Source organism: Malaya genurostris, chromosome 2 (assembly GCF_030247185.1).
Source record: "Malaya genurostris strain Urasoe2022 chromosome 2, Malgen_1.1, whole genome shotgun sequence".
Lineage (NCBI taxonomy): Eukaryota > Metazoa > Arthropoda > Insecta > Diptera > Culicidae > Malaya > Malaya genurostris.
The window spans coordinates 187,483,965-187,510,760 of NC_080571.1; the positions used below are offsets into that span (position 1 = coordinate 187,483,965).

General features: G+C 40.7%; 2 protein-coding genes across 2 annotated transcripts; both read left to right on the forward strand.

Moving 5' to 3' along the window:
• Positions 1 to 10,150: 10,150 nt before the first annotated feature.
• Positions 10,151 to 14,341, forward strand: LOC131429046 (uncharacterized). Its single transcript, XM_058593097.1, has one exon. The coding sequence runs from the start codon at positions 10,151 to 10,153 to the stop codon at positions 14,339 to 14,341; it is 4,191 nt and encodes a 1,396-aa protein (XP_058449080.1).
• Positions 14,342 to 14,403: 62 nt separating this feature from the next.
• On the forward strand, positions 14,404 to 15,939 carry LOC131429047 (uncharacterized). Its single transcript, XM_058593098.1, has one exon. It carries the CDS (start codon positions 14,404 to 14,406, stop codon positions 15,937 to 15,939), a length of 1,536 nt encoding a protein of 511 aa, XP_058449081.1.
• Positions 15,940 to 26,796: the final 10,857 nt, after the last annotated feature.

Below are 26,796 nucleotides of genomic sequence, written 5' to 3' on the forward strand. Positions count from 1 at the left end.
TAAGAGAAGTCGATTCTTCTACTAGGGCAGTTATATATAAATTGTGTACTATTTTGTAATGGCCTGTTAATATTTTTGCTGCTCCGTTGTGAACTATTACTATGGGATGTTTATCAAGACTAAGGATCTCCAAGGATGCAAGGATTGTAGTGATAGGGTAAAGGCTGGAATAAAATTAAGAGGTAGGTTATCAAAAGGTTGGACTTGTGAAACTATTGGTTGAGATAGAATGATGCTTCGTGTCATTGTCTCCTAACATTATTTTTTAGATTTGATTTATGAATTTTGGCATTGTGTTCATTTCTAAATGTAGTATTCTGGTTTTCTTGAACATGTTGTTTTTTGAAAATTTATTTGTGTTTGGCTTTGAAGACTTTATCTTTAACAAATACAGCTTGTCCTGTCGCAAGTTCTGAAGGATCTGATATTTTTTTTTATGCTGGTTTGATTGATTTGCTTGTGCTTTTTTAATCTTACAACGATTTCATCATACTGCTTGTTCCTACTCGCCTGAATTTCTTCTGGTGTTACTGTGTTACGAGCTGTTCCTAAAAGTATTTCTTTAGGTGTTTTTCCCGTAACAGAATGAATTGTGTTATTGTATTTTTCTACCACTATACACATCCGAGTTTTACAATTTAATTCTGGAGAAATTTGTTTTTGAATTCGATACATTTCTGTAATCGTAGAGTGAAAACGTTCTATAGGGCCATTAACTTCAGATTTATTACTTGGAGTTGTGAAATTTTTGATATTTAAATCGCGCATCATTCCTCTTATTCCGGGGGATAGGAAGGCTTTTTCGTTGTCCGTGACAACGGAAGAGGGAATTAAGTTGGATGTGATGGTATCGTGGAAAGCTTTTCTAATATGGACGGTGTGTCGGGATTTTATCGGTATCATCCGGCCGTACTTAGAAAACTTGTCAATACTCGACAGGAAGTAATTGTTATCAGTTTGGTAGATATCAATATGTAGGATCTCGAAGGGGAATTTAGGTGTTGTAATTTTACAACAAGCGGATTTCTGTCATATTTTGATACATTACAGAGATCGCAAACTCGCACGAATTGTCGAACTTTGTCGGTTATTTTTGGGAAATAAAATTTATTTAGTGTTTGTTGTTTGCTTTCTTCAATTCCGCGGTGTGCTCTCTCGTGGGTTTCTTGAATTATTTTCTGTTGTCTTTCAGGTTCCACAATGTCTTCAAGAGTTTTTTGAGTAAATCGGACCTTAAGGAGTCGCGATCTACTGAAGAATTTTTTGTAGACTTCTTGAATCTGACCTAGTATTGACTCGGATGTGTGAAGTCCTATTAATTTATTTGGTGTGAAGAATACTTTCATTAGAGCAGTCGAAATTTCTTCACTAAATCTTGTTCTCTTAATCGTTATTCTGGTATAACCAAGAAATGGAGATGATGTAGTTGTTTCCGCATTAGAATTGGTTTTCTCTATTATAATTTGTAATTTAAAAGCGTTTAGTGGAGCCTCTGTTGAGATGATATAGTGGGAGTCATCATCTTCGCCGGTGTGTTGCGTGGGAGTGAGTGAGTGAATTTGAATTCTCCCGAGCGCGTCAGCTACTACGTTAATTTTTCCTGGTTTATACACGATTTCATAGTCGTGTTCTTCCAAGTAGGATTTCCATCGTTTGAGCTTTGCGTTAACGTTCTTCGCTGATAAGAAAAATGTTAAAGGCTGATGATCGGTAAGGATCTTGAATTTTTGCCCATAAATGTAATTGCTGAACATTTTCAACGCCCAATGAATGGCGAGCATTTCATTTTCTGTTGCTGAAAAGTTTTTTTGTGCTCTATTTAATATTCTAGAGGCAAAATGTATCGATTTGTCCTTGCCGATTTCACTCTGGCTTAGCACTACGCCTATAGCATAATTTGAAGCGTCGGTGATTATCAGAAAGGGTTTTTTTTTTAAATTTGGATATGTCAGTATGTCGTGCTGGTGATTATATTTTTCATTTTTCGGAAATATTCCTTTTCGTTATCATGGAATTTAATTTTCTCTTTTGAATCTAGGTTCCTCTCCCCTCTCAAGAGGTTTGTAAGGGGTTTCGCTATTTTTGCGAAATCTCTTACGAATCTCCAATAATAACCAAGTATTCCAAGAAAACCTCTCAATTGTTTGATATTTCCGGGTTCTGGCAATTTTTTTAATAACTTCTATCTTTTTTGGATTGGGCTGAACGCCATCTTCCGCTATGATGTAACCAAGAAGTTCAACAGACTTCCGTAAAAACTCGAACTTATCTAGTTGCACTTTAAGGTTGGCTTCACGAAGTGTATTTAAAACAATTTCTAAATTTTTAATGTGTTCGTCCAGATTTTTTCCGAACACTACAACGTCGTCCATACAGACATAGCCAATTTTTCCAATGTGATCGCGTAGCACATCGTCCATCGCTCTCTGGAAAATTGCTGAGTATGAGAATTGAGAATATGTGAAATCTCTGGCATTGAATAACGATCCGAAATAGTCTTCTGATTCAGTTTCCGGTAGTCGATAACGAGACGGAATTTACGTTCGCCAGATGCATCCATTTTTTGGGAACAAACCAAACCGGAGAGTTCCATGGTGATCTAGATGGTCTTATTATCTCGTCATCTAACATCTTGGAAATTTGATTTTCTACCTCTTCTTTATACGCGAATGGGTACGGGTAAGTCTTTTGGTATACTGGGATATCGTCTTCTGTGCGGATGTCACATTCAACTTTTGTTGAGCACGACAGTTTACTGTCAGGTGGATGGAAAACTTCTGAAAATTTTTCTAAAACCGGTATAAGTAAATTTTTCTCACTAGACGATAGGTGAGAAACTCTGATTTTTTGTTCAACATTGAAAGTTTGATTTCTGGGATTTGCATGAGGTTGATGGAAGTGAATAGGTATGTAGCGCAAGTTTCCGTTATCTGCAATGACTTGGAATATTGGAGCCTTGTTTTATATTTGCACCAGTGTCTAACAGAAACTTAATTTCGCCTGTGGATGTTGGAACTTTAATGTGCGGGAGAACGTTTGATGCTATTCGAACCATTGGCTGACCCATTTTAAATCTTCTAAAAAATTAACCTCGTCCGTGCTATTTTTGATTTCTTGTTCTTTTTACGTCATAGCTCGATTTACGAAGTCCCGATTATTACGTAAATGGAGGTTTGGGTGTATCTGGTTGCAAACTAGCCACAAACAAGCTAGCGTAACAAAAATTGTTCCTTGGGATGTGCATCAGGTACTTGTGCGGATAGAAATTCTTGATCAGTTTTGGGCAGATTTAGCGAGTGTCCAAGATGATATTGAAGAAATTGAACACCGTACGAACGGTGGTAGTGAAATCGAATTGACTTTATCTGATGATCGAATCCAATTCCAGGTTCTACTCTTTGATCTCACTCACCTCTGAGCAACCCGCACTTCGTCCACAAACAGGACCTTTACATTCTGAGCGTTTACCCGAAATTAATATATATGATTTTTCGCGAAATCCGCCAGAGTGCATTGCCTTTCGAGATATATTCAAGTTCATGATCAACGCTAGTGTTTATTTATCACCTGTACAGAAACTGCATTATCTGAAAGCAGCTCTTCGAGGTGAGGCTGCTTGCTAATTTGGAAGTCGGTGCAGATAATTTTTTGGTCGCATGAAAATCGGTTTGCGAGCGGTATGATAACCCAAATTTGTTACTCAAACATCATTTTGTCGTGAATACGACTTACTTTACTATGGGGTGCCTTTTCAAAATTACCTATATGGAAGAATGGGCAGAACTTAATCGTGAATATCTCGACCTGTATTAACGGCAGCAACATAATTCTTCCATCATTTCATCAAAAATATGATCAGGAATTTAGGATAATATTTTGAACATTGTGAGATAACCACAAACAACTCAAAAATTGAGTTTTCTAATACTTTGAAAACAACGCAGAAAATTCTTTACATTTGCTTGGCTTTTTCGCGCAAGGACGACGATTTTGAGGTAGTCAGGCACTCATCTTCAACTGATTGCGTATAAAAGGGGAACCGTGGTCGAAATTCGATCATTCGTCATCTAACACTCGATGTGGATAGACGAATAACCTACTACGACTAATTACGATTTTGTTTTATTTTTTATTCGCAGTTTTCTACCTACCCAAGCTATGGGTAAAAACCGCCATAGATCCGAGAAGGATGCTAAGCGTCTGAAGCCAAGTGATGTACAGGTAAACGACCGTTTGCTGAGTAGAAACCAATATGCTGTTCTGCCAGTAGATGTCGAAGAGGAACTGCAGAAGAAGGAAAAAATGCCGCCTTTCTACCTGAAGGGCTTCCCGCCAACTCTACGCTCGGATTTCAACACACTGATCAGCAAAGGACTACAGGCAACAATCCGTTTATGTACTGAAGGCTACAAAATAACTGTTCCGGCTTTGAACCACTACAAAGGAGTGGAATGCTATCTGAAGCAGACAAAAGCGGAATTCTTCACACACGATATTGCCGCCAACAAACCTATGAAGGTTGTACTTCGAGGACTACCCGACATGATGGAAGCCGAACTAAAGCAGGCACTATCGGAGGCTGGACTAAAGCCTGTGATAGTGTTTAAAATGAAACGACATAATACGGACAAAAAGTTTAGAGATCAACTGTACCTGGTTCATCTGGAGAAGGGCTCCATCACCATGAGTCAACTGAAAACGATTAAATCGTTATTCCACATAATCATCGAATGGCAAAAGTATAAACCGGTACATCGGGATGTCACACAGTGCACGAACTGTTTGAACTACGGCCATGGAGCGAGGAATTGCCACATGAAAAGTCGGTGCGGCAAATGTGCCGAACCACACAATACCAACGATTGCCTACTAGATGACATCGCTGTAAAATGTATGAACTGTGATGGCGACCATCCATCTACTAGCAAATCGTGTCCCAAACGTGCTGAGTTCACAAAAATTCGACAACAGGCGTCCCGCAAACAATCAACGCGCAAGAATGTTCCACAGAAGGATGAAGTTAATTTCCCACGGCTCCCACCGAAGAGGGATATTCCGAATTTGCCGCCACTTCCTCGCAGCAATCCAAAAGATTCAGCCGCTGGATCACAAAAAGAATCTTCCTCAAAAATCCCTCCTGGATGGGGCAATAATCAACCACAAGCAAAGGATGACTCTGGTGATTTATTTTCTGCTGAACAACTGATCGTCATTTTTGAAACAATGACAACAAAACTACGAAACTGCAGAACGCGGTTAGATCAAATCAACGCCTTAGGCAAATTCATCATCGAATGTGCAATATAATGAGTTGGTTATAGTAAATTGGAATGCTTGCTCACTCAGGAGCAAAACTGCTGAATTGTCCGACTTTCTTCAAGAGAAGAATGCCGATATTGCTATTTTAACTGAAACTCATCTTAAACCTGAAATTTCTATTTATATTTCCAATTACAGGATTCACAGGCTCGACAGAGCAACTACCAGAAGAGGGGGAGTTGCCATTGCCATTAAACGATCCATTCAGCACAGGCTTCTGTCAGCCTTTAAATTGCAACTCATAGAAGCCATCGGAATTGAGATTACAACGACAATGGGACCCATCATCATCATTGCAGCGTACTGCCCCAAACAAACCAATCTTCGAGATGGTACGTGTGCATCATTGAAGCGAGATCTGGCTATGCTCACTCGACGACAGAACAAATTCATCATTGCTGGGGACCTGAACGCACGGCATGAGCTGTGGGGAAACAAAAGACAGAATCGAAACGGATTCGTACTTGCCGAAGATTACGAAGATGGACAGTACAACATCCTCGCTCCGGATCAACCAACGCGACTTTCCAGATCGGGAGTTAATTCCATGTTGGATATATATATATATATATATATATATATATATATATATATATATATATATATATATATATATATATATATATATATATATATATATATATATATATATATATATATATATATATATATATATATATATATATATATATATATATATATATATATATATATATATATATATATATATATATATATATATATATATCAGCAACATCGCCATAGACAGCTTTCCGGTTGTCTTCAACGAGCTATCTTCCGACCACTTTCCAGTAATATTGACGTTGGGATCTTCACCAGAAACAGTGACTATTCAACCTCGGAGGAACTATTATCGCACCGATTGGGTCCAATTTCAACATATCGCCGACCAACTTATTAATATCGATTTGCCACTTGATTCCCTGATGGAAATCGTTGCAGCCCTATCTTCCTTCCAGCATTCAATCACAGTCGCTCGTGATAGGACGGTGCCAGTACAACATATGCCGAGTTCCTCTCTTCAAATCGACAGTGTCACCAAGAAACTCATCCGACTTCGGAATATCTACCGGAGGCAGTATCAACGAACTGGCATTCTAGATAGGAAGACTACTTATAACAACTTAACTAGGATAATCCAGGAAAGGATATCTGAGCTTCGCAACAGGAACTTCCAGCAAAAGCTTCGAGAAATTCTCCCACATTCAAAGCCTTTCTGGTCCTTAACGAAGGTGCTTAAGAAAAAGCTGAAGATTATTCCTCCTCTGATGTCACCCCAGGACGCAGCTGAAGGAATACCTTTAATCACACCAGTAGAGAAAGCAAATGCGCTAGGCCAGCAGTTTGTGTGTTCTCACAATTTAGGACTTAACATTTTTAGTCCATATGAAAGAGCCGTTGCTGATAGCGTAGCTGAGGTTGACCAATCAGACAGCTTGGTTCCTGAGGAAAGTAGAGTCACTGCAAATGAGCTGATGGCTATTGTGAAAAAATCCAAAAATATGAAGGCCCCCGGTTTCGACAACACATTCAACATTGAGCTGAAACATTTGAGTATTCGCTCATTTGTCTTCTTAGCTGAAATTTTTAACAGGTGCTGGGAGCTTGGTTACTTCCCTTCAATGTAGAAGTTAGCTAAAGTTATCCCAGTTTCAAAACCGGGGAAAGATCCTTCCTTTTCCAAGAGCTATTGGCCCATCAGCTTACTCTCTGCCCTATCCAAGCTGTTTGAAAAGTCAATACAAAGGCGAATTCTTGCTTTCGCAGATGAACAGGATATATTTCTGGAAGAACAGTTTGGGTTCCGGAAAGGAAGATCCACCATCCACCAACTCACAAGGGTTAACAACGTCATCCAGCAAAACAAATCAGTGTCCAAAACGACTGCCATGGCAATATTGGATATTGAAAAGGCAATCGATAATGTGTGGCACGATGGACTGGTGTTCAAACTGCATCGATATAATTTTCCCATGTATCTTATTAAAATTATCAAAAATTATCTTGCAGATAGAGCATTCCAGGTTTGTCTGAATAATGCACTTTCAGAAAGATTTACTATTCCTGCTGGTGTACCCCAGGGAAGTATCCTAGGTCCCATTCTATACAACATTTTCACATCAGACATCCTACCTCTTCCAGGTGGTGGTGTTCTGTCACAATTTGCTGATGATACTGCCATTCTTTACAAAGGTCGTGTCATTAATGCTCTGAAGAATAAACTACAGACAGGTCTGGACGCTTTAACGGAATATTTTACAAGCTGGAAAATTGTGATCAATGCAGCAAAAACTCAGGTCATCTTGTTTCCACATTCAAGATCTCCAAAACTTGTTCCATCAGACGAATGCAGAATACGATTCGGTGATGAGGTCATTCAATGGTCCGATGAATCTATCTATCTAGGACTCACCTTTGACAGACATCTGATATTCAGGTCACATGTTGACAAAATCATTTTTTTTTAATGTGGAACACATTTTTGTTTTCTATATAGCGGTGCGAACTAGAAACTCAAGAAAAATACACGTAGAAATGTGGTCAGGTTTTGAACAATTACAGCTCAGTCAATTTTGTATCAATGATTAATATTATGTCACCATTTGATTGGAAATATTTCTACGTTTTGATTTGAATGTTCATAGCCATGTATTTTTAATTTTATATCATTGAAATGTTGATTAATAGCTAGCAGTGTCCTATTTTGGCTGCAAAAAAATCTCCGGCATACCGGATTTCCCTGCCATAGACGACGGTTTAGAAGGAGTAAGCGATATATCAAAGGGAAAGCAGCGCTCTGATTGGTCAATCGATGCAAAAGTGAAGCTGTTGGAAGCACGCGAAGCTATAAATATAAGCAAAATTATAGCTAACGTTTCAGTCCTACACGTAGCTTGCTAGAGGTAGGTTGTTGCTACACAGCAAGATAAAAAGTGCCATAAACGATTTGAAGCTTCTATTGGTATGCTCTGATCTTGTGTCATGCAAGATTGGATGAAACCCCATGTTATGTCGTTTCGCCTGATAAATTGACAACTACCAGGGTAAATTTTGAGTGCATAAGGTTAATTTCTTATTTATATAAGATGAACTCGATTGAAAATGAGAAAAAGTTTATCGTTTCAACCGAAATCGCAAAATGGTAGTAATGGTAGAGAAACGCTATAAAAATAACTGCTTGCATACAAAACTTGAACACAAGCTTGGTGAAGAGAAGCTTAGAGCTTAGAAGCTTAGAGTCTATATTCTGGGTTCGCGTGTTCGGTGTTGATTCCTAATAAGGATCAATCTAAGCAGACTCTTGTGCATTTGCGGAATCAAGTGTGACGATTAATTGAAAATATCAATCATTGGAAATTTTGGTTGCCATGTTAAACATCAACGGCTCGAACAACCCCATGGGCTGATCCTTGTAGTTTTTTTTTTAATATCGTTTATTTGTTTAAAATACTATTTACATTTCATAATTCATATCTAAGATTGAATTCCAATTCATTAATGTTAATTACAGTATTGGATTTGTTAACAAAATTTATATAAATTGTAAATAATTTCAAGAGTTTTGCTTTCGTTGCATGATTTATTCCGTTTAGCACAGGTACCATCAAGTGGTCGAATTCCAATCGTCTCCAAGCGTATAGTGATGAAAGATGTCGTTGAAGTAATCGCCAGGCTGGTGCAACTCTCGGGCATTCACAAAATTTGTGTCGTAATGTTTCCACTGTCGCGGTGCAATGTAAGCAATTCTCGCTGTCGACGCATTGCATCACTTGTAGCAGTTGTCTGTGCTCGGTTTTCCCATTCACGAATAGGTAAAGATCGCTTCGCTGTTGCGAAGTTAGACCTTTAGTGCAATGTATATTGTTCCATGCCTTATGCCATTCTCGAATCCAGTTCTCTCGTTCTATTCTAGGTTCCTCAGTGTCTTCTATGTAGAAACGGTGTATGAGATCGGACGAAGGATTATGTTGTAGTTGCTCCGGTAGCAGTGGAAAATGTGTGTGTATTAATTTCAGACAGGGACAATTGGTTGGTAGAATTACTTGGTTGGGATTGTTTAGGAATACTAGCGATTTATAGTACGGCATTGAGTCTTTTTCCTGTGCGTGACGGTTGATTAGTAATGCCTTGCATTTCAAAGCGGGTAACTGCAACTTAAGTCCACCTTGGGCTTTATCTCGTGCTAGTTGTTGTATTGGTACTCGCGCTGGTATTCCTCGCCATAGAAAATTACCCATCGTAGATGTTAATTTCGCTATGTGGATACTTGATGGGGGAACAGTAGAGGCTACGTACCATATTCTAGCAGTTATAAATGTGTTGAGTAGTGTGACTTTTTGAAAAAGCGTTAAAGATCTCATCGAGTGTAGCCAGATTAGACGTGTGAATTTCACCACTAAGTTGTCCCAGTTTAGTTTTATCATGTCACGAATAGAATTGGTGAATATTATGCCAAGTACCTTGATCGTTGTTGCTGTCTGTAGCCACGGCACTACTAAGGGGTCCCGATTAATGAATCCAACGTCTATCGATGTTGTTTTAGATAGATTCAAAATCGCCCCGGATACACGTGAGAAACGAGTGAACAAATCGTATATTTACTCGACTTGTGGGTGGGTGGTAGCAATTACACTTATGTCATCAGCATACGCGACGACCAGATCATTCCCGCATACTTGTTCTATTCGTTGTAGCAAAGGATGAATATACAAGCTGAACAGTATACTGGAGATAGGGCTGCCTTGGGGAACCGAACGCTGGATGGGAAAAGCGGCGGATAGGTGTCCGTTTATGAGCAAGCGAGACGAAGATGCGTTCGAGAATCTGCTTGTACTGTAGGCAAGCGGAATCCGATGATGTTGATTGGGTTCAATGCGAAAAATGTCAGCGGTGGGCTCATTTTTCTTGCGCGGGTGTTGATTCGGAAATAGTCAACATCAACTGGTCGTGTCAACGATGCAAAGTGTTGAGCGTTCCAGATACTGCACCGAAAAGGCGTGGAAAGAAATCGGTCTCTAATAGCGATGCAGGTTCCGATCGTGGAGGTAGTTCCGTCCAAGAGCCGACTGAGAAGCAGTTGGAGGAGGAACAGCTTGCGATGGAAATGGAATTCGCGAAGCAGATGGATTTACGGAAAGCGCGTCTTGAAAGACAGCAGGCATGGAACGAGTTTCGTTTGAAGCAAGAGCGGGAGATGCGCAAATTGGAGCACCAAGCACAGCGAAAAATGGAGGAGCAGCAGTTAGAGCATGAGCAGGAAATGCTGGATAGGCAAATGGCGGCAGAGCGAGAATTTCTCCAGAAGCGTGATGCGATTAGGAAGCAATTTGATAACAGTGTTATGAAGGTTAAAGCACTGAAAGATCAAAGTGGTCCTGTTCGCAATTCATCGATGATTAAACCAACGAAAATGGTAAATCAATGGCTCCATGGAGATAATCGGGGTGCTCACCGCAGAATGAATGATGGCGAAGATCCAAAACGAACAGGAATGGGCCCTGTCGACGATGAAGGCGATTCTGAGTGGAATCATGAAGTTAGCGACGGTAGTGATGTGTCGGAAGTTCCCAGGAGTAGAAACAACCGTAGTAGAGTCCGCTTGAGTGAAGGAACAAACGGGTCGGGGTGCAGAGTTGGTCGAATCACGAGAGATCAGCTAGCCGCTAGAAAAGCAGTTTCTCAGAATCTTCCGAAGTTTAAGGGAGAGCCAGAAGTTTGGCCATTGTTCATTAGCAGTTTCGAATTCACCACCGCTGCTTGTGGATTTTCGAATCTGGAAAATCTGAAACGTTTGCAGGATTGCTTACAGGGTGACGCGCTTGAGGCGGTCAGAAGTCGGCTAATTCTTCCAGATTCCGTACCAGATGTGATCGGTGATCTTCGTAATCTTTTTGGAAGACCAGAGAAGTTGTTGAAATCGTTACTGTCGAAGGTAAGAAGCGCTCCAGCTCCGAGAGCTGATCGACTGGAGACATTTTTGCATTTTGGCATCACTGTTAAGCAATTATGTGACCATCTTGAGGCAGCACGGCTTAATGATCATTTAAATAACCCAATGCTAGTACAAGAGTTGGTTGACAAATTGCCACCTAGTTACAAGCTGGATTGGGTCCGGTACAAACGAGGAAAGGTGGATAGTTCTCTGCGAATGTTTACAAATTTTATAAATGACATAGTCTCGGACGTGTCAGAGGTCACAGAGTTTTCTGCTTTGTCAATGAGCGATGCCGGGCATTCTGGAAGAGGAAATCTTCGGAAGAAGGAGTTCGTGCATCTACATGATTCGGATCAGAAAAGGACTGAAGTTCGGAATGACACAGTCAGTAAGCAGTGTTGGATTTGTAAACGAACGGATCACCTCATCAAATTTTGCGAAGATTTCAAGCGGATGAATGTTGCAGAGCGGTTGAGAGAAGTCGAGCGACACCAGTTATGTAGCATTTGCTTGAATAAACATGGTAACAGTTGGTGCACATCGAAGATTCGATGCATGGTGCGGAATTGTAAGGGAAGTCATCACTCTCTGTTGCACAGAGTGAAGGAATCAGTACGGCTGCAGAAGGTTGAGTGCAACACGATCGGAAATCCGGAGAACAATGTAATTTTTCGGATGATGCCAGTGACGTTGTATGTTGGAGAGCGTCAATTCGATACAGTGGCGTTTCTGGATGAAGGGTCATCCGCAACTCTGGTAGACGACGTAGTTGCTAAGCGATTGAAAGCTAGAGGCACAGTAGAGCCGTTGATAGTCACATGGACGGGTAATATTAATCGCTACGAAAACGATTCGATGAAGGTAGAACTAATGATGTCGGCAAAGGGATCGAAGGATAAGTATTCGTTGTTTAATACCCGAACGGTGTCTGAATTAGTGCTACCGAGACAGAACGTACGATTTGCAGAAGTGGTGAAGAGATATTCACATTTGACTGGTGTACCAGTGAAGAATTTTCCGTCGGGCAAACCGAGAATTTTACTTGGGTTAGACAACATCCATCTTTTCGCGCCGCTAGAGTCACGTGTCGGTAAACCGAATGAACCGATTGCCGTGCGGTCAAAGATAGGCTGGACAGTCTATGGAACGGAGAACAGTGCACCGAGTGCTCATACGTACTTGAATCTACATTCAGTCGAACCGATGAGCAATCAGTATCTTCACGATATGTTACGAGAACAATACGTGCTAGATGAGACAGCTGTTACAACCTTTGCGATACCTGAGCCTGTGGAAGATAAACGAGCTCGAGAAATACTCGAATCTACTACGAAGCGTGTAGGTGACCGCTATGAAACGGGGTTGTTGTGGCGTGAAGACGCAAGGCGATTTCCGGATAGCTACTCGATGGCAGTACGACGGATGAAAGCTCTCGACCGAAAGCTAGAGAAAAGTCCAGAACTGAAGCGTAATGTGTGTCTGCAGATCGAAGACTATCAGGTCAAAGGATACACACATAAAGCGACCAAAGCAGAGCTAACCGATACTCCGAGGAATACGGTATGGTATTTGCTGCTAAATGTGGTGGTGAATCCAAGGAAGCCTGGCAAAATACGCCTCGTTTGGGACGCTGCAGCGTCAGTAAATGGGGTCTCCTTGAATTCGGAGTTACTCAAAGGTCCAGATATGTTGGTTCCCCTGCCTCGAGTAATTTGTCATTTCCGGGAACGTCCGGTCGCGTTTGAAGGTGACATACAAGAGATGTATCACCAGATACTGATCAGATCGGAAGATAAGCAAGCACAATGGTTTTTGTTTCATTCAAACGCAGAAGAGTCTCCGCAGGTGTACGTCATGGATGTGGCTACATTTGGTCCCACGTGTTCCCCGTGTTCAGCTCAATACGTAAAAAACTTGAACGCAGAGCGGTTTGTCCACGAGTATCCGGCGGCGGTGGAAGCCATCGTAAGACGTCATTATGTGGACGATTATTACGACAGCGTAGACACGCTCGAAGAAGCAGTGCAACGTGCAAACGAAGTGAAGTATATTCATTCGTGCGGAGGATTTCATATTAGGAATTGGGTGTCGAACTCAGCTAACTTTCTTGAAGAGTTGGGGGAACAAATCGCTGATTCTGCCGTGCATTTCAACCGAAATAAGAGCACCGAACACGAACGTGTGTTGGGGATCACGTGGGATCCGGTTCAGGATGTTTTCTATTTTGCTTCAATATCAAAATCGGAGTACAATCAGGTTCTTCGCGGAGAAGAACACCCGACTAAGAGAGTCGTACTCAGCATTGTGATGGCACAATTCGATCCTGTAGGACTTCTCGTTCCAGTCACTATTCTGGGAAAAATGCTGGTTCAAGATCTTTGGCGAACAGGATGTGAATGGGACGAAACTATCGATGATTTATCGTTCAAGAAGTGGCTACGCTGGACGAACATCTTGTTAGACGTAGAATCATTTAGGCTACCGCGAAGCTATTTCGGAAACGCAAGATCAGAGGAGATCGAAGACGTACAGCTTCACATCTTTGCAGATGCTAGCGAGACTGCATATGGATGCGTGGCGTATTTCCGCGCAATCGTGAGAGGCAAAGTAGTATGCTCGTTAGTGATAAGCCGAGCGAAGGTTGCTCCGTTAAAACAGCTTTCTATTCCGAGGCTAGAGCTTCAAGCAGCAGTGCTTGGAGCCAGACTATCAAAAACAGTGCAGGATAATCACAATTTTTCGATAAGCCGTGTGGTGTTTTGGATCGACGCAGAAGTTGTGTTGTCGTGGATTCGTTCTGATCAGCGCCGCTATAAGCAATTTGTAGGTTTTCGAATCGGAGAAATCCTTAGTCTAACGAAACTGACAGACTGGTACGGTATTCCAACGAGACTTAACATTGCAGATCAGATTACAAAATGGGGTAAAGATCCAGAGATACACCCAAATAGTCCGTGGGTTCGTGGACAACCGTTTTTATACAACGTGGAAGATTGGCCAAAAAAAGCTTACCACCGGGAAACACCACTGAAGAACTACGCTCTCACTTGTTGTTACACGACGTGAAAGTGGCAGATGTTCTTGTGGATACCAATCGTTTCTCTAAATGGACTGTACTCGTGAGAGCGATGGCGTGCGTATTTCGATTCGCTTCAAACTGTCGGCAAAAGGTTAAAGGTCTACCGATTCACACGTTGCGAGCAACATGCAGACAGTTGAAAGTGCTGAAGCCTAGTAAAACCTCAACAGTTCGTATTCCGCTGCAACAAAGCGAATACGAGAAAGCAGAATTGTTTCTGTTCAAAATGGCACAGACCGAGAGCTACATCGATGAGTTGAAAGTGTTGACGAGGAATAAGGATCGTCGAATGAACGAGTGGTTAAAGATCGAGAAGTCTAGTCCGTTGTACAGATTGACACCATTAATCAACGAGAATGGGTTAATTCGAATGGAGGGCCGTGCCGAGAATGCTGAATTTCTATCGTTTGATCTGCGTTTTCCGGTGATTTTGCCACATGACCATAGAATCATGAGGTTGATTGTGCAGCATTACCATGAAAGAAGTGGTCACGGATACCGTCAGGCGGTTAAGAACGAGCTTAAGCAGCAGTTTCATATTCCACATATCGACGCAATTGTCCGAAAGGTATCGTCATCTTGCGTATGGTGTAAGGTTCATCGTTGTCGTCCTGAAGTCCCACGGATGGCTCCACTACCGGTGCAAAGACTTACACCAAATCTACGACCGTTTAGTTATGCTGGCGTAGATTATTTAGGACCATTTGACGTGACAGTTGGACGCCGCTCGGAAAAGCGTTGGATTGCGCTGTTTACTTGCCTAGTAACTCGTGCAGTGCATTTGGAGGTGGCCTGCGGTCTAACTACACAATCGTGCTTAATGGCAATACATCGATTCATTGGACGTCGAGGTTGGCCGAGAGAGTTTTTGTCCGACAACGGAACGAATTTCCAAGGGGCAAGTAAAGAGCTTGCGAGAGCCGTTCAAGCAATAGGAGCTGACTGCGCGGACGAACTCACAAATGCAAGAACGAAATGGACTTTCAATCCGCCTTTAGCTCCTCACATGGGAGGCGTTTGGGAGCGTCTGGTTCGTTCTGTAAAGGAAGCGCTCACTGCACTAGATGACGGAAGAAAGTTAACGGATGAAATCCTGCAGACAGCGATCGTCGAAGCGGAGGACATGATCAATTCGCGTCCTCTTACATACGTATCGGAGCAGTCTAACGAGGCAGAGGCTCTTACCCCGAACCATTTCTTGCGGGGATCTTCACCAAATCAGCCATGTGTACATCTTCCCCCACCTCACCCAGCCGTAGCACTTAGGGACGCCTTTCAGCGTTCCCAGCAGTTGGCTAGTCTGATGTGGGAACGATGGATTAAAGAGTATGTGCCGTCGTTAAGTCAAAGGACCAAGTGGTTCGATGAGTCCAGAGTGCTGAAAGTCGGAGACCTGGTGTACATCGTCGAAGGCAACAACAGAAAGTGTTGGGTCCGCGGGGTAATCGAAGAGATTATACCGTCATCAGACGGCCGAATTCGACAAGCGTGGGTACGCACCAACAGTGGGCGGTACAAGCGAGCAACAGTGAAGCTGGCCGTGATGGAGATTGGTAACTCTACGCTGGATGTAACATCCGGATAGGGTTACGGGTCGGGAATGTTCTGGCACCACTGGCCAACATAATGTTGCGTCGTCATCGGTGAGATGAAGTAGCTGTCAAATGATGTGATAGTGAAAGAGAGAGGGAAAATAGATACAAACGTCAATAGATAGAACATAAAACTGTAAACAAATATGTACGTGAAAGTTGCTAGAGAGTGAATGTTGATAGCGTGGAAAATTCAACTTATATATTTAAAGGTAGAAAGGTCTGGATTGAGTTCAGATTAGAATAGATCTATACAGATAATCGCCAGACGGGTTTAATTTGGAGAGTTCCTGGATAAAAACACAAAGATAGTGTGGTTAGGAGACAATTCAACAATACCAAAACGAATACAACGGGAAGAGAAGGGAAAGATTCGAGCAGAGAAAACAAACAATTGTAAGTAGTAGAAGTAAGAATGAGAAATTTCGAATAATAAAGTGAATTTTATTTAGTTTGATCTGCCAATACAGAATAGCAGATTTCCGAAAATATTGTTTTCAACTGTCGTCCGAACACGTGGTCTAGGTCGAAAGAGATCAGCTTACCTCGTCGACGGTGGTTGATCAGCTGTGCTATTCGATCCTTAAGTGACAGAGTTGCCTGAAAAATATTGTTGTTGGTATTGGCACATTTTTGTGTGTTACTCAAAACCCGATGCCTTTTCATTACGTTCTCTATTCGTGCCTTTAAGATTCGTGATAAGAGCTTATAGTCGAAGTTCAGAAGTGTGATGGGCCTATACGAAAGGGCAGTATTATTTGTTCCCTTCTTTTTTACCAGTACTATCACGCCTTCCACAAATTCGTCAGGAAAGTTTGAATTGAGCGCCTCGTTGATTACAAGATTTAGCTCTCGGTGGATAACATCAAATGTGTGTAGGTAAAACTCCTTCGGGATTCCATCGGTTCCAGGAGATTTTTTCGAAGCGCTAGTTTTAATCGCCTCTTTTATCTCGGCAGTTGTGATTTCACTCGTGCATGCTTCGTTCGATTCGTCGTTCTCGGGTATAGCTCTCTCGCAGGCGAAATATTCATCTCTTTCTTCGGTCGTCTCGTTCGCTGTATAGAGTGTCGTATAGTACTCTAGTAGATGCTGCTCGATGTGTTCAGGTCGATCGATGATTTCGTCTTCCTCACTCCTAAGTTGCGTAATCATAGTTCTTTTTCGTCTTCTTTCGCCTAGTTGGAATGTGGACATTGATTCACCTGCAATGTGTGTTCCGTTAATACGCACAAACATGTGCGTGAACTGTCTTTGGTGGTTTAACATTTCCGCTTTGATGCGATTTATGGTTGTAAGCATACTTTGGTTTTGATAATAGCTATCGTATGCTAGACGTAGTTGCGCGTAGAGTCTTTGATTTTCACGGTGGAAGTCTTCGAAGACTAGTTTAGATTTCCAACGGAAAAAGGATTTTATTTTTGGTTTAGCGTACGCCATCCACCAATTCATCCACGACGAGAAGTTTCGACGTTGTCGGGTCCAATACTGCCAGTTGTATCGGAATTCTTCGATATTGTCAGGAGTGAGCAGATGGGGGCGAAGAGACCAGAAACCTCGTCCCGGCTCCCTACCCAAATGGGGTAAGCAAACTCGGGTGGTCAGCGCTTTGTGATTTGTGAAGGAGCATACATGTATATTCGCATTACGTAGTTTATCACACAGACCTGAGCTCACGTAGATGCGATCAAGCCTAGAAGTGGAGTTGTGAGTAATATACGTGTGGCCTGGCATTTGTGGGTTCAATTTGATCCACACGTCGTGAAGCTGCAGCTGTTGGATGGTTGCTCGGAGAGATGAGCTTGTGTTGTACCCGGTAGCATCACAAGGTCGTAGGACGCAGTTGAAGTCTCCAGCGAGAATCACATGTTCGGTGCTTTGACGAAGATAATACGCGAGAGAATTGTTGAAGAACCTTTCACGCTCAGCGCGCACAGCTGAGCCGGAGGGAGCATATACATTGCACAATGTGGTATTTGATATACGTAACGTCACGAGGCGCCCATCGAGACTTTTTTCGACGTGAGAAAACTGTATGTGTTCTTTTAGGGCTATCGCCGTTCCAAGCCGTGATTGGTCTACATTACAAATTACGTTGTATCCTTGTAGATTGAATTGGTTATTCTCTATCTCTTGCAAGAAAATGATAACAAGATCCATCATTCGGACAAAGGTTTGGAGTGCATTGGTCTTGGTCGGGTTTGTAATCGTATTTATATTAATTGTAGCGATATTGTAGCTGTTGTGCTCCATTAGGTTGCGCAATTTTCTTCCATAGACTCGTCACCGTCTTCTTGTCGTGGCTTCTTTCCTGGAGGCCGGCGGAGCGATCGTCGGCTGCTCGTTGAAGTTGTGGATCTATCCGTGTCATCGCCATCATTTTTCGAATTGGATGGTGCGGGTCTGCGTGTAACATCTCCTCCGGTCAGCAGTGGTTTTTGTGGTTTTTTAAGGGTAGAGTTGCTCGGGTGGCGATCAGGAAGATGTTCGGGCTCTGTATTTTGTTGTGGTGGTTTTTCACTAGACGGTAGTTTTGACTGGTGTAATTGTGTCGTCGGTGTTGCTAACGACGGTGTTTCTGTAGTAGGGGTCTTACTGGGAGTATTCCTTTGTGTAGGTTTGCGTTGAATCGGTTTTTGGTTCGATTGTTTGACGGCGTTCGCGTACGAAGCGTTGCTTTGGTCAGCGTCCAGTTTTTGGACTAGCAGTTTTTTGTTCTGTATGCAAGAAATCCCACTGTGAACGGATTCATGGCAGTGTCGGCAAGTTTGTTGTTGGCCGTAATAGCTCAGAGCTGTGATTTCACCGTCGATAGTGACATATGAAGGAATGTTTGTTTTAACAATCATTTTAGCTACTCGGACACCAGTTGGGATACCACCAAATGCATACTTTTCATCCCATAACATTTCATGGATTGAAAGAACGTCCCCATACGCTTGAAGAAATCGAATTATTTTTTCGTTCGTTACATCTTCGGAGAGATCGAAGAGTTTTACCTCCACTGCCCCATCCTCCAATGTGATCCTCAATTTATAAATCTTATCGTCGATCTCGGTCTCGTGTACATGGTCGTGTTTCTCGACAATTCTTTGTGCCAATTCGAGTTCATTGACCTTGATGAACGCGCATCCCTGACTTCGACTTGGCTGAATTCGTACTACTTGGTGTTTTTGTAACTCAAGAACGGTACTGACAAAGTGGTGAAGCTCTTCGTATGATGGTTTCCGTGGTAGGAACGAAACGTATTCTCGCGACGTTTCATTTTGATACTATCCGCGAGAAAACACTCAGAACTGGGCTGTATCACTGCACCTCGTTAATAGAAAAATTCAATATAAAGTCCGTGCACGACTTCCGATGTCTAGCAGAAACGCGTGTGCTCGACTCGGAGGTTGAGCGCTAACTGAAATCATTCAAAAATGCAGCATACTCATTAGGTCTCTGTATCCGCTGATTTGTAGAACATCTAAACTATGCCTGAAGAATCAGATGGCTGTCTATAAACAAATCATCTACCCCGCAATTGAATACGCAGTCCCTGTTTGGCGGGGCTTTGCACGAACACACAAACTTAGGCTTCAGCGCATTCAAAGTAAGATCTTAAAGATGATTCTAAATCTACCCCCTTGGACAATAACTAGTGAAGTACATGAGATGGCCTCACTGGATATACTAGAACAAAAATTCGAACAATACTGCACGAAATTTGAAGAGAGGTGCTCAATCACTGAAGTACAAATAATTCAAAATTTGTACGTATTAGGTTAGGGATAGTTATAAGTAGGTAGACATTTTATAAATAATTAAAATAAATATTATGATTAAACATTAGTATGTAAAACAAGAGTAACTAAATCACTTAATATTAATAACGAATCGTATGAACAACAAAGATGAAAGGCCAAAGGGTCAAAACACTTGTACTGTAAAATGTTGATGTAATACACAAAAATAAGATTAATAAACAGATATTTATGCAAAAAAAAAAGAAAATGCGAAATTCGATCATTTCTTCTTGCGCGTTGGATGCAAGCACCAGCAGCTTCGGAGAGTGGGACCAGCAGCTTCGGAGAGTGCACCTTCTGCGTGGTTGAACACCTCAAACGCTCAGGTCGCAACTCTCATTTGGACTTCAGTCGTCAGGTGAAGCAGTCGGCAATGAAAGCAGACCATTTGCGTGGTATAAAGCCACAAACGCTTAGGTCGTGCTTCAATTTGGACTTCAATCGTCAGGAGCAGCGGTCGTCAATAATGAGAGCAGACCTTTTGCGTGGTGCCAAACCTCAAACGCTCAGGTCGTACTCTCATTTGGACTTCAATCGTCAGGTGGAGCAGTCGTAATGAAAGCAGACCTTTTGCGTGGTTAAAAATCTCAAACGCTCAGGTCGTAGTTATCATTTACCTTCCGGTCGTCAAGGCGAGAAGACGCATTAGACCAGTTTCGCATCATTTGGCACTGCGAGCGGATGTGTCGATTTGTACGCAAAGCTAAGCTAGTTTCAATTCAAGCAAGAACGATTACATCAGCTATTAGTGCTTTGCATTGAAGAGAAAGAAAACAAGAAACGAAAAGTGGACAACATTATATAAAATCAGCCGTTCTTATGGCTCTAAATGTTATCTAAAGAACTATTAAGATTACTTCTTTGCAAATCGAAGATATAAATCATCAGTTTAGTGAAAATCCGAAATAATTTGATTTGCTTCGTCCACTTTTCGTTGTGCGAAAATCGTTCGTGATAAATGTTCCGAACTGTGCTAAATATCGTAGAGAATTCTACAATTTGGTCCTTCTAAAAGGCAGAAATGAGTCCTGTACAGCATCTTGATAGTTTCTTTAAATGAAATATGCAATTCCGAAAGGAGATAATCGACGTCAAAAATCGTTGAAAACTTTAGCAGTGAAAAGGGGGAAAGTTTCGCAATTCACACAATCGATCAACTATCAATTCGAATTCGAAAGTGTAAAGAAATCGTGGCAGTTTTATTCGTATTCACCACATCCAGTTATGTCTCTGACATTACACACCCGTACTTTTTTTCTGCCTTGTTCACTATTCTCGCTGTAAGAAAGGCTTCGTCGTCTGCTTTGTACACTCTTATGGACAAATTCGACAACCATGTGCTAGAGAAACTAGATGCACCCGCAAACCTTTGGGATTCTGTACTCGTAGAATGTTTGAGTAAACGCCTTGATCAAATAACGTAAAGGAATGGGAAAATACTTGCGAATGTGATGCAAGACCAACTTATCAAAATCTGATTGATTTCGTTCGAAAATCATCCAGAATGCTGCAATCAGTAAAATTACTGCACAGTTGCAATCATACCGCTGACGTTAAACCTGTCAAGCCCAAATCGGTTTCCGCACATGTGACAGCTGAAGTCACGAATAAATGTCAATTATGTAAATATGCCCATCCTCTATTCAAATGCGATCAATTTCTCGGAATGGAAGCCAAACAGCGTTTGTAGCAGCGGTAGTTGCATGAATTGTTCAAAAAAACATCACACGCTGTTGTATTTGCCTCCACTTAATGGGGCCTCTAAAACTTCTACACAAATATCTTTGGCATGTTAAGTAGTATTCAACAACGCGATTCCTTCAGAACAACAGTTGTCGCATGCAAGTTCGTACGCATCGCAATCGTTCCCATCACCACCTCCGCCGCAAATTATCACGCGCTCGTCGGTGCCTTTGTCGGATTATTCGTATTCGGTCGTCGTTGCTCCCTCCCCGTCGCCGGTTGGTGCGTCCGTGTTGTGTTCGATAAAAAGTGATCTCGAATAGGGCTCTACTCCTATGATGTCATGCATATCTCCGAAGAAGGAATCTGTTAACGAGAATGAAATATTTCCGTCCACTGTGGTTGTGAAAGCTCAAGATATTGCTGGTAATTTTCACTTCATTCGTGGAATTTTGGATAGTTGCTCCCAAGCAAATTTTATTTTGGAAGCCTGTGCCAGAAAGCTCTAATTAAAACGCAATAAGACAAACATGGATGTAAGCGGTATTAGACAAGGAGTTGTTCATATTCGGTCGAAAGTGCATATAAAGATTTTCTCGCGCTTCGGAGAATTCGATTACTTTCTCGAATGTTTTGTAATTTCTCATATTATTATAACTCTTCCAAGCAAGCATGTCGACATTTCTCGATGGAATATTCCTAGCAATATACCGTTAGCGGATCCGCGGTTTAACATAAGTGCTGGTGTTGATTTACCTATCGGCGCAAAAATGTTCTATTCGCTGTTGGAAGGTCATAAAGTTCAATTGTCCGAAGGTTACCCGGCACTGCAACGCATAGTCTTTGGATTCGTTGTTGCGGGTAAACTATTACAGTCCTCTCCGATTAGCATCGTGTGCGCTTCAAATGTTTTGGATTCTGCATTGCAACGTTTCTGGGAGGTGGAAAACTTTGACAATGACAAGACCATGACGACTCTGAAGCAAGTCGAACATTCGCAATTTGTCTTGCCGCACCATGCCATCCATCGACCAGAGAGTTCGACAACGAAGACACGAGTAGTATTCGACGCCACATGCAAAGGTACATCTCAGTTGTCTCTAAATGATATTCTACTTGTTGGACCGATTGTTCAACCATCGCTCTAACCCTATAGTGTTAAACTCTCGAGCGCCAAAATTCGTATTTATACCAGATATTTGGATACATCACATGCTTTTCAACGGTACCAGCTCACTACAATTACCTATGGCACCGCAAGTGCTCCGTATTTGGCAACTCGTGTCCTGAACCAACTCGCAGAGGACGAAAATATAAATTTTCCTCTTGGTGCTAGTAACGTTAGAAAGGGATTTTATGTAGACGATGTACTTACCACTATTGACGACATAGACGAATTAATTGCGTCAAGCAAACAACTCTCGCGCCTTTTTTAGTTGGCTGGCATTCGGCTAAGAAAATGGTGTGCTAATAAGCCGCAAATTATAGCTCCCATTCCCAATGAATTGAAGGAATCTTTACCGTTACCGGAGATCGATCATTCCGCCACGTTCAAAACACTGGGTCTTCTGTGGTCGCATGACTCGGATCATTTCGGATTCAAAATTTCGCATCTACCGAAGTTGCAGATTTTAAGCAAGAAAATTGTAGTATTGGAGATGGTGCAGTTATTTGATCCTCTTGGGTTAGTTGGAGCTGTCGTAGTTAGTGCAAAGATATTCTTACAGCAGCTGTGGGCCATGAAACTTTCTTGGGATGAAGAGCTGGCGATGAAACAACGAGACTGGTGGTTTGATTTTCGAAATGAGATTACTAAAGCTGAACTGAAGATACCACGGAGAGTCATAGCGAACACTGAATATCGATTTTCATTGCATAGCTTCTGTGATGCGACACAGCGCGGATACGGCGCTTGCGTTTAAGTTGTATAATCGGATGCTTCGAACGTTTTACACAGCTATTTACTTATATGAAAATCACACGGCGCCCCCCTTCGTGGTCTTACGATACCGAAGCTAGAGTTATGTGCTGCGTTACTTGGAAGCCAGTTTGTTGATCAAATCAGAAAGATAACTCAATTCAACGGGACCGTAACTTTCTGGACCAACTCCAGCAATGTTATACATTGGATAAGATCACCCCAGACATCGTGGAAGGTTTTTGTGACAAATTTTGAATTGCTGAGCTACAAAAATTATCAGAACTCAATAGCTGGCGTCATGTACCAACTCATTCAAACCCAGCTGATTGGCTTTCCAGAGAAATACTACCATCACTCGCAATTAAAGACACTGTATGGTGACATGGACCTGATTAGCTCGAACTACGCTGGATAACGTGGCCTGAAAACTTTGTGAGATTAACTAACACTTATGCACTAACAACAGAAGCAGAAGCTCGGAAGGTGCTAACCGGTGTGGTGTCTCAGGCTGTAAACCCCATTATTTCGTATTATCCTGATCTCGGAAAGCTTTAAAGCATTATTAGCTATTGTCTACGATTTTGTCGAAACAGTAAGCGTCCAAACGAACCTCGTGTAATTGGTCCTCTCCATCCTTTAGAAGTGGACTCCGCATTGAAATCACCTATAAGTTCGGTACAGTCTGTTGAGTTCGCAGAAGAAATTCGATATCTCACTTCAACTCCTCGACGGATTCTTACAAGCAAGATAGAAAACTCAAATCACCAATAAAGGTTTACATTCCGGTTTTTGATCAGACTGGACTACTGCGAATATCGGGACGACTATTCTATTCTATCCCGGAACCTGGTTACTCTGAACAAAAACCCATTATTATTATTATTATTATTATTATTATTATTATTATTATTATTATTATTATTATTATTATTATTAATAATAATAATAATAATAATTATATTAATATTAATAATAATAATATTAATCATAATAGGTTTTTGTTCAGAGTAACCAGGTTCCGGGATAGAATAGAATAGTCGTCCCGATATTCGCAGTAGTCCAGTCTCATCATATTATTATTATTATTATTATTATTATTATTATTATTATTATTATTATTATTATTATTATTATTATTATTATTATTATTATTATTATTATTATTATTATTATTATTATTATTATTATTATTATTATTATTATTATTATCACCATTATCAACCCATAAGTTTTGAACCGATGGAGAGGTCAATCCGACTCACGACTGATTTTTAAAAAGGGCGTATGTATTTTTGCATTTTACAAAAATTGCCTTTTTCAAATCGTTGTAATTCGGTAACCGTTAATTGTACAAAACTGGCGTTCAGGAAAAAGTTGTAGGGAATCGATTGGGCACTTTATAAAAAATATACACTGCAAAAATTTTTTGAATTTTTTTCTCAATAATTACAAAATAATCCGTAAAGTTAAATAAAAAAAATCAGGGTTTTAATTTTTTTGATAAAAAGCTGTTAAAGCTGTTACTAAAACATACAGCTTGATGGCTATCCTATCCATGCCTTCTAAAAATGAAGAAGTTACAGCTAAAACAGTTTACGGGTGCATGCAAATGATCAAGTTCTTCTCGTAGTAATTCGGAAACCGTTCATTGTACAAAAATGGCGTCCAGGAAGAAGTTGTAGGGAATCAAAAGGGTACTCTAAAAAAATATACACTGAAAAAAATTTAATTTTTTTCTCAATAATTTCAAAATGAACCAAAAAAATTAAATAAAAAAAAATCAGGGTTTCGATTTTTTTTGATAATTTTTTATTTTACAGCTCTTATTAAAACCTACAGATTGATGGCTATCCCATCCGTGCCTTTTGAAAAATGAAGAAGTTACAGCTAAAACAATTTACGGAAGTTTTTTTTTGTGTTATACCTTCAAGAATCGAAGAAATCTATTTTAAAGAATACCACAGTATTATATATGATAAGCATGATTGATATGAGAGAGGCATCATTACACCAGTAGGTAGATTAAAGCAGTTTTTCGCCTGTGCGTGTGTGTATGTATGTATGTAACAAAAATATGCACTCACTTTTCTCGGAGATTGCTGAACATCTCAACAATTCATCCGGATTCGACCTTTGCACCAGTGGTTTGAATCGACAAAAACGTGAACATAATTCTCTAGCTGCTAAACCGTTGATCCGATATACATAGTTTCTTTGGAGAACTCATTCACAAAAATATACTTCGTAATTTGATCACAATGAAAATGTGCAAAGCCTACTACGATAAAAGTTCATTTCAACAACTTTTTTCCCTTAAAAGATAGAAAAAAGATGTTTTCTACAAAGTTTTAGAACTTCTAACGAAAAAAAACTTTGCCGAAAAAGCTAAAGGTCTAACGCATATAGTTTCGGATATATGAAGAATTTTCGTTTGAAACCACTTAAAATCAATTTTTTGTACATAACTTTTTTCGCAATTATTTTCAGTGTCTACTATGTTCGAGACAATTACTAAAAACGTAAAATTACACATTTCTGTTGAAGACTGTTCACGGTTTGGCATTTTCCCTAAAAAGGTATTTAACATTTAAACTTATATATACACTAATTTTAACTACTACTAGGAAGCAGGGTCGTAGACCAAAAGGCACATACATATACGTATTGGAAAGCTTAAATCAAGTAATATAAAGTTACGAAGTGTGTAGAGTGGCCTTTTTAAATTGTGTGAAAGAGACAACAAAATATAGAGTGCTTTTTTACCATTTTCTTAGGAAAAACGTACATTAATAAAATTGTTTATCTTCATATCACGCGTTATTTGTGATATCGACCGATAAGTTATCTTTAGGCAAAAACTTTTGCAAGAAATTGCAGTCGAGGTATAAAAAATAGAGCATTAGTTTTAACACCAGACGAAAGAGAAGACTTTTCACTATAGCTTACTATTATGACTTACTCTTAGCGAGTACCGAGTCTTTCGAAATTCCTCTTCAAAGTGAATGTTGATAAGTGTCTTATTAACCGTTATCACAAAAAAACGCGAGATATTACTGACTTCAGTAGAAACCATTTTCTTAGGAAAAACGTACATTAATAAAGTTGTTTATCTTCATATCACGCGTTATTTGTGATATCGACCGATAAGTTACCTTTAGGCAAAAACTTTTGCAAGAAATTGCAGTCGAGGTATAAAAAATAGAGCATTAGTTTTAACACCAGACGAAAGAGAAGACTTTTCACTATAGCTTACTATTATGACTTACTCTTAGCGAGTACCGAGTCTTTCGAAATTCCTCATCAAAGTGAATGTTGATAAGTGTCTTATTAACCGTTATCACAAAAAAAACGCGAGATATTACTGACTTCAGTAGAAAATGTAATAGAATTGCAGTAAGGCAACAGATTAGTTACAAATTCCCTGAAACCAAACAAACTTGATTTCTTCTTCTTCTTCT